Source organism: Cryptosporidium bovis (assembly GCF_009768925.1).
Source record: "Cryptosporidium bovis isolate 45015 chromosome Unknown contig_18, whole genome shotgun sequence".
In the NCBI taxonomy this organism is placed as follows: domain Eukaryota; phylum Apicomplexa; class Conoidasida; order Eucoccidiorida; family Cryptosporidiidae; genus Cryptosporidium; species Cryptosporidium bovis.
The window spans coordinates 3,985-13,201 of NW_027125013.1; the positions used below are offsets into that span (position 1 = coordinate 3,985).

Sequence of the window (9,217 nt, forward strand, 5' to 3'; positions counted from 1 at the left end):
TACAGATTTTGGGGTTATATACATTGGGGTAAAATTTCAAAAATAAAAAAAAATCGCAAAATCCAAAAAATAAAAAAAAAGGGTAATAAAATGGGGTTATAAAAAATTCAAAAATAAAAAAAAAATGGGGTTTATAAAAAATTCAAAAATAAAAAAAAAATTGGGTATTATAAAATGGGGTAAAATCAAAAAATAAAAAAAAATGGTGGAGATGGTACAACCGATGGATCTGGTATAGCAAGGATGGTAAGAGGTGCTAATCCGACAAGTCAAATTGAATGAGTCAGAGAGGATCCCTTTACCTGGTGTGCAGGGTATCCAACTCCTAATGGAGTTAGTAACTTATACTGGTCTAGATGGTTGGTGGTGGATTTAACGGGTGGGTAATTCTTCGCTCGAGTGGTTTGATTGGTTTAAATTGTTTGAATAGTTTAAATTATTTAGATAGTTTAAATTATTTAAATAATTTGAGTAATTTAAATAGTTTGAGTAATTTGAACGGTTTGGATAATTCAAATAGTTTAAGTAATTTAGATGGTTTAAATAATTCAAATGGTTTAAATGATTTAGGTGGCCTAATTGATTCAAATGATTTGAATCATTCAAGTGGTTTAGGTAATTCAAATGGTTTAGATAATTTAAATGGTCCGACTAGCTCGGATGATTCAAATGATTTAAATAGTTCGAGTAATTTAAACGGTTTGAATGGTTTAAGTGGTTTGGTTTATTTGAGTGGTTTAGGCAATTCAAATGGTTTAGATGATTTAGACGGTTTGAATAATTCAGATGGTTTGAATAATTTAAGTGGTTTAAATAGTTTAAGTGATTTAAATAATTTAAGTGATTTAAATAATTTAAATGGTTTAAGTAATTCAAATAGTTTGATTTATTTAGATGGTTTGGATTGTTTGAATGGTTTGGATGATTCAAATTGCCCGAGCAAGTGGCGGGTTAGTCCTTATTCAACATATGCTACGAATGGTGGAAATCTCTAATTGGAGTTATAAAAGATCAACGTCCAGCGCCATTCCAGAACAGCGTATTAGGAGGAAAACGACACTTGGTGCCTATTGCAGTCCGCCGTCTTATGGGAACAATAAGCATTTTGGCACATTTCTGTGGTGGACGCGGAGACTTTACGTAACACTGTACATTATGCTTGGCGCGTACCAAACTTAAGATCGGCGGCATGCGGTGGACATATGGCAATTTACAAACTTGCCTCGAGTGTTCGTCATAATACACTATTTCCTCTTTTATTGGTTTTCACAGTAAAAGATTTAGAGAAAGCCAAATGAAAGGTGGATGACTAACAAGTTCGTTTATATAAGCTTTCAGACTGCGCAACAGTGTGAGATTAAACGAATGTTAGCGTAAGGGATATCAGAAATAATATCCTATTTATTAGCAATCACTAATATCAACCCATACATCTAATCCGAAGTATGTTTATGGCCATTCACGCTGACGAAGGGGGTATGGTTGGTTCACGCAGGAGAGGATACTAAAACAACATTGAACTTCACTTGTGGTACACCATCAATATACTGCACAGTGGAACTTATTGCAGATATAGCTGTGAAGTTCAGCTTACAAAGGAGGCGGCGTTTGTAAGACATCCTTTCCTGTGCTCCCCAAATAACAAAATATGGGGGGGTTACATCTCGTCGAGGGGGTGGGTGGGTGGAGATGTAATTCCTCCCCCCCCATATTTTGTTATTTATATTGGTTCATTGGCGTCAAGTACCTCTACTGGATCTTTATTTCTGGTTATTTTGAGAACACTTATGGCCAGTAAAAATATGCAAGTTGTTTCAGCATGTATTGGTTTACATTGGTGTTTGCTTATATTTGGGAGAATTATTACTGAGTAAAGTTGGCGTTTGCATTTGGCATTGAAGCTGCATATGGTTGCATTACGAAGGTGTGAGTTACAATAGGAGTGAGAGGTATTGCCTAAGAGTGATGTGAGAAGAGTAAAGATAATCGTGCTTGAAGATTGCAGTAAGGAAGTCGTTGATCACAATGAAGAGAAGAAGAGCCAGGTGCGTAGCATTTCGTTCAGAGCAAGGACAAGAATGTACACGGTCGGGCGATGTTAATCGTTTTACACGACCGAGTACTCGATCGCATTTACAGGTCGATAACGAGGAAGCGGCAGTGCAGGGTTGCTTACGTACTTGCAGACGAGTGTTAGAGAAGGTCTCAAGACTGGTAAGACTCAAGATTGCAAGCGTAAGGGGTGGGTAGAGGGGGAAAGGAGGTGGATAAAAGGCCGTACGAGTTAAGAAGTAAATGCAAGAACAGTAGAAGTATGCGAAGAGTTTTTTTATGGATTGTTTATTTGTAACTTGTTTACTGGTGCAAGAGGTTCCCGTTATATAGTGGTTGCGTGCTTTGAGACTAATCAAGATGAAGTGAAGATTCGAGAGTTGTATATATTGCACATGAACGCATTGTGCATTGGAAGCCACTTCACAGGTATGTAATCGTGTAACCCATTCCGTGGTAAGCACGCATTGTTATCTGAATATGTTCTGTGGTGCATGCTGTCCCACATGCTACGGTGCATGCTTTTGCCCCTGTGCATGTGGAGTACTTGCTGCCCACATGGATGTATCGTCGCACCACCTAAAAATTGTAGACACGTACATATAACGTCCAGTGTATGAGTTAGAATGGTAGTTTAGCGTGCCCATTAACGTCTGATTCCGTATTGTAGTGTTTTCCGTTCCGACATGCGACTTACGCTCTACATTACTCTCCTCTCGGCATTTATTGCCCTCGTCCTGTCAGCTCCGTCTGTTCCTCTCAGAGGTTCACTGTCTACTCCCCAATCAGTTAATTCAAGGAGTGCTTCCCCTGAATCAGAACCAGCTCCAGTGGGGGATGAAGAGGAGTCCACTGAGGCTCACGAGGGTGCTGGTCAGCAATCTACAACGAGTTCAGAAGGTCAGCAATCTACAACGAGTTCAGGTCAGCAAAATCAAAATCAAAGTCAAAGTCAGCAAGAACACCAAGCAGGAACGGAAGCTGGGAATAGCGCTGGTGTTTCCTCCACTCAAAATACTGGCGGCGATGGTCATACCTCAGGTAGCAGTGACAGCAACCATGATTCGAGTACAGGTGCTACTGGTCATACTCCGAGTACCGATGCCGCTACTCAAGTTCAGGGTGCCGGGGGCGACGATCATTCTACGAGTACTGATAGCACCAGCCAACCTACAAGTTCAGGGTCCGAGTCTACCGAAACTGAAAATTCCGGTACTGGCGGTACTACAGGTTCCGTGACAACAGATGATGCACATGTTAACGGCGATGCTGCCGGTAATAACTCTAATGGCAATACAGGTGTTTCGGGAGGTCATGGTGATACTGAACCTAATTCAGGTGGAAATGGCCAAGAAACCAGTAGTACTAGTACGAGTTCGCCTACAAGTGGATCTACATCGCAAGAGGGTCCAACTACTGCTGCCGCAGTTTGTGGCGAGAAGTTCATTATTTGGTTTAGTGGTGGTGTGCCCGTCACGACTGTAGATTGTGGTGTTTATACTGGGATTTATTATCCAACAGCGGGAGGTAGTAGTGGTGGACCGAAATATATTTCAGGTCCTGTTTCAACTGTCGAGGTCACAAATGATGTTATTAAGATAAATGGTAAAGAACTATCAACGATACCAGTGAATCCGGGAACCACAGGCGAGAATGGAGCTGAGGGAGAAGGTGATGGAGAAGGTGATGGAGAAAGTGGGAAAGGTGAGGAAGGTGAGGAAGCTGAGGAAGTTGTTGCTAAATCAAGGTCGAGAAGGTCATTGCAAGATGAGGAGGCAGTCACACAAATTGCTGATGCATATTCATTCCCTGCAGGTGGTAAGACATTAACTGTTAAACTTCCGAAGGAAGCAGATGCGAAAAAAAGAGAAAAATATATGTTAGCAGACGATAGAGGTGATATCATCTTTGAGGGTAATAAGAAGGAAGAGTTTAATTTCAATGATAAGGGTGACTTACTGGATTCACAAAATCATGTTATATTGGAGGGTGGTGGTACTTCATCAGCATTTGGCCTTAGGTATATTATCCCATCTATCTCAGCCTTCATTTTGTCTATATTATTATTTTAATTTCGGATTTTAATATAACTAATATTTTAATTAAGAGGTAAATATAAATCTAAAATTGATTTAATATATACTAACTGGAAATTATTTATAAAGCAAGCATTCACGCACGCAGAAACGGTTCATTCAGGTTATGTTTTAAATTAGTGACTTAATTTTATGGTAATGTTTTTTAGTACATGGTAGATATTATATTGGAAATCAATCATCGTATTTCATGTTGAAGATTCCGATTTTTAAATCGACGATGGCTGGGATGTCAGTCATAATATACCGTTTAATTATACGAAGTAGTTAGTAGTCACCAATTAGTGGGATGGTTTGGTTTTTTAGTGATTGTTTGTTGGTATAAGGACATTAATTTTAGTGGGCGGTTTGTATCCCGGTGGATTGACGTTTTAGCAACAATACACATAACTACTGGTTTTATCGTATTACCTATGTTGAGAGATATGTTGGTAGAGAGTGTCAGCTATCAAGGTGAAACCGAGAAATGGACTATTTGACATGAAAGCTTTTTCAAACTAAAATTATTCCTTGACAAGTACTAAAGACCGCGCCAAAAGTGCTAATGATGTTAATGCTCAAGTTGTATATTAGGGCTGGTTTGCTCGTTAAAAAGGATTTGAGCGTCTGTTATTTAAATTTTAATAGCTTTAGTAAATGTTGGCTTTAGGAGTTAATATTGTGGTTATGCCATGTTTTCAAGGTTAAAGAGGTCTCTCCCTTCACTGCTTTCTTCTTTTGTGGAAGAGCTTCAGTGGTTTTTCGTTTTTTGGAGTGGTTCTCACTTTTTGTCGGACGTTTCTTGGGTGCCGATTAAATCCCAACGTTATGGATGCCGAAAGTTCTTGGTGGGATTTGGTGGATGTAATCACCGCGGCTCACTGGAATGAGCCCCATGTTTCCAAGTTTGTACGCGACAAAAATAACACCAAATATTGAATAAAGGAAATAGAGTGATCTCTGTATAATAAAGGTCTTTCCGGAGATATTCTCAAGTTCGTTAAAGTGTTCATTGATACTTAAGAGTGTTTTGACGGAGTTAATAAGTGCATATCCTATTATCAATATGCTGAAAATCCCGGCTCTATTACCATTCATATAAAGCATGAAAAAGGTCATACTCATGGACTTGAGTGGAAAGAGGGAGTTGTTCCAAGCTTTTTTGTTAATACTGTCAACTTCCATTTTCGATTTGAGTAGTATGTTATTTATATTGGACAGATACCAATGCGAGTATGGTTTCGATGTAGGCCTCGGACTTGGTTACAACCAGAGATTGAACAGAAACACAAAAGGAGTGCTTATCGTAAAACGTTATTGTTACTGTTGTGACAATCACACTGTTCGTTCGGTTATCCTTCTTAATAATCATTTGGGTTTAATAGTTTATTTTTTATTCAAGTATTTGAAAGCCTAGCACTAAATAGTGTGAAATATGGTTTATAATGCGTGGGTTGCTATTAGAACACCTAATGGTTTTAATTAATGAGACAGGTGATAGGCATTTCCGGCGGGAGGGGCTATTTACAAATTAACAACAGGAACAATTGCACATTCGTTCGAATAATTAATTGCCTTGTACACATTTGCGTTCGTTATATATAGTGCATTAGTAACAGTTTGTTAGTGTTTATTAGTATTTCTTTTATACGGCTATTACGTATCTGTTTGAAAGTTGTCTATAACAGTTTGATATATGTTCGAGCTTGTTTAGTTAACTCTTTTATGGTTGGAGGATAGGTTGTTTTATGATACGTAAACCTACCCTCGATTTATAGTTATATTATTAATATGGTGGTATAGATTTTGCTACGTTTAAGTTATGTTGCAGACATAAGATATTGTCTCCACCGCTCTCTTTCATTTTATATAAATTATAAATAGATCAGGGTGAGGTTAGATAAAAATATCTTGGGAGATGAGCGGTAAGTTATTGTCTACCTTGGTTTTCAAGGGATAGTAGACAACTGTCTTTTTCATAAGTTCCCGCCTCGTAATTGTTGTCTACAGAGCTATTTGGTTTTAATTTAATGGTGTTATCAGAGTACTAGCATTTATTGTACTTATATAATAATTACATTGGTTTAGTAAATGCGCCATGTTTGATTGTATGAGACGGGAATGACAAATCCAATTTTTGTCGTAAATTACCAAGGTTCAGTTTTACACGATATCTTATTGGTTGTTTGCGTTGAAATTTCACAGCTCTGCTACGTTGTTTCACAATAAGCAATTTTGACTTTCAGCTGAGAGGAGGATGCCGAGGGACGGAAGGGGACTGGTTCGGTTTTTACCGGTTTTTTGGTGATTATTTTTAGTTAATATACCTAAACAAGCCTGAAGTCTAAATGCTAACAACATTGGATGTGATGGTGCGTTTGTATATTATCTATTTTTGATTGTTTGTTTGAGTTTATTGGTGTGAGTTGTTTGCGTTTTATTATGGATTTTGTTTTTAATTACAAAGTATCTGGCTTTGCAAACAATAATATATGATGGTTCTCAAAGAATTCATGTATATTATGGTTTTATCCGAAGTAAATTCTGCTTTCATTATCTCTATGGTGCATATAGGTGGATTTTGAATTCAATAGTTTTTTAAAACCAAGTAAATCTAAAGTCTTAAATATTTAACAGCGGAACATAAGAATGATCGTATACAAAACTTGACAATTATTTTTAATATGTTATTCATATAGGTGATTCAATATTTGAACATAAGGAATTAATTAATTGACTAATTAACTACTAACACTACTTGCATATCATGATCGAATTCTTGTCTGAGACAAGAACATACACATTTTTTTCTTTTTTAGAAATAAAAAGACATTGATCTAGATACATGAAATTTACTATGAGCCAATTTTAAGTGCAGCAAGTAAAATTTATGGGATCTACTAACTAGTAAATAATATTCTATTTAAAGAATATTTTTTAAAGGCAATACTATTTTGAAATACTAAATTTTGCCAAGAGAAAACTTACACGGAAACTAAAAGAAAATAGGCATAGCCTATATTTTATGTATTGACACCAATACAGTAACTTTTTAATAATTCTAAATATTTTGGAATTAAATTATTTTCTCTACACTGCAAGAAATACAGTACACAGATAAGTAATAAGTAAACAAGATTGTTACTGTGTAACTATCATTACAAAATTGATTTCAGATTAACAACTAACAACTGTCCAAGTGACAAAGAGAAAACAGATATCGTGTTCAACACTAGGTTTATACTTTACACGAAAGTTTAATAATGGAGTGACTACATCTTCTCCGTACTTGTATTGTGGTGGACATGGTTTCTTTTTCAAATTTAATATAACACGGACTATTATGAAGGTAATCCAAATATTGTTTGTTGCTATTAATTGTGCCAGTATCTCAACTCATTAAAAGAATTTGTAGTGAAGTTACTAAATAATAGTCTTACCGTGTTGGCTGAGAGTTATTCTGATTTCTATTGTATTTGTTACATAATACTGCATTAAAAGTGTAGCAGTGGTGAATCTCGGCAATTAATACATCACGGAGCGTCGTTATTGTCAATTCAATGACAGGAACGTAGTAACAGTAGTTGTTGCGTGCTAATTGTAATGATTGCCGAGTAAGAGAGAACTATTAAAAGTTGATTGAGAACATCTGGATTGAGGAAATTAAGAAAAAAAAAAAAAAAAAAAAACTGTGTGAGTTAAGCATTGTATATGTGCTATCACATATACACTTACTAATATACCTTCATCACAATATTGCGTGAACAGAATGTCTTGCAGCTACGTTTGAGTTCTATTACACCAATAAACGGAGGAATGCAGTGTTGGTGGCGCCCAATCCTAATTATTTGAGGACTAACATGAGAGGTATTAGATAATGAGGCAAGTCTAGTACTTGTGATGTATGGACTTTATAATGATTTGGTATGGTGTAAGAGACCACCATGAATAAAGTAATTAGCAATAATCGTTGGTCATTGTTGAAAGTGAAGGTAGGTGTTGGCGGTAGTACAAAATCTCTGGAAAAAGTTCAGAATACAATATCGTATGGCATATTTGAAATGTGTTAATCAGTGGCAACATGTACATGTTTGGTCCATTGAATAGTAATTACCAGAGAGGAGCAAATTGAGGTGGTGGTTGGCAACCCTTCTTAATAGTGATTTTTCAAACCGGTTATCATATTAATGGCAGTGAACGAACTCATGCATTCCCCACATTTGCATGATTGTTCTTGCAATTATTTAATTGTAACTGCCTAATCTGCGACTTAAGCTGAGTGTAACTATTATTTTATAGCCGATTTCGCTATAAATGATCCTCGCTTCTAGTAGCAAACTGTCTGCATTTCTTTATTTTTCTGTAAGTTTTATTGGTGTTATACGCGTATGTGCAGTGTATGTGTATTGTATGCTATTTTTTGGTGTTTCTTTTGTTTGTATTTACATGGATTGATGGGTGATGTTAATGCATTTGGTCGCGGTCCGCAACTTTCTAGATAGGCTTTCCTTCCTTTTTACTAACGTACAATAAGCATTAGTTGAAATTTAGAAAAGAATTCCAGTAGTTTTTTACTTGAATTACGTTTTCATGACTTTAATGTCATTGTTGGAATGACTGCTTTGGCGCCATTAGCAAAATTTGAAGTATTAAAAAATGTGTAAAATATGTAATAAAACAAAAATTAAAATACTTGAAAAAATGTGCGGATTTACCAAATATAAAAAAGAGGATTGAATAAATAAATGTATGATAGAAAAATTGTTTGGGAAGACTAATAGCCAATATATTATTAAATAGTTTTCCCAGGAATAAGAAGACAGAGGTCTCTGGAATTTTGTGTGGCAGTGGAAATAGGTAGAGGAGTTCGGAGCAATAGTCGAAGGGTAGTTAAGCTGGTGTACATTTGCTAATTTCTGCAAATAAATAATATATCAACACTAATCTACGATAGTTTGCTCTAGCATTTAGTTATCATTGTTTTTAGAGTGTGCGCTAGCAAGAGATTTTTGGGATTAAATTAAGCGTGGTTTAAATACCATATATTTAAGAAAGCACCACGAAGAAATTTAATAATCATTTAGATCGAG

The 9,217-nt window shown here is 36.2% G+C and overlaps 3 protein-coding genes across 3 annotated transcripts; 2 read left to right on the forward strand and 1 right to left on the reverse strand.

The window, feature by feature from the left end:
• Window positions 1-356: 356 nt before the first annotated feature.
• Window positions 357-995, forward strand: FG379_000884 (uncharacterized protein; the record flags this gene model as incomplete). Its single annotated transcript, XM_067326294.1, has 1 exon — window positions 357-995. One exon carries the CDS (start codon window positions 357-359, stop codon window positions 993-995), a length of 639 nt encoding a protein of 212 aa, XP_067184502.1.
• A 1,452-nt stretch (window positions 996-2,447) lies between these two features.
• On the forward strand, window positions 2,448-4,124 carry FG379_000895 (glycoprotein 60; the record flags this gene model as incomplete). The annotated part of the gene is made up of 2 exons (XM_067326305.1): window positions 2,448-2,481; window positions 2,797-4,124. The coding sequence occupies 2 exons, from the start codon at window positions 2,448-2,450 to the stop codon at window positions 4,122-4,124; spliced, it is 1,362 nt and encodes a 453-aa protein (XP_067184513.1).
• Window positions 4,125-4,940: 816 nt separating this feature from the next.
• On the reverse strand, window positions 4,941-5,312 carry FG379_000906 (uncharacterized protein; the record flags this gene model as incomplete). The annotated part of the gene is made up of 1 exon (XM_067326316.1): window positions 4,941-5,312. The coding sequence occupies one exon, from the start codon at window positions 5,310-5,312 to the stop codon at window positions 4,941-4,943; it is 372 nt and encodes a 123-aa protein (XP_067184524.1).
• Window positions 5,313-9,217: the final 3,905 nt, after the last annotated feature.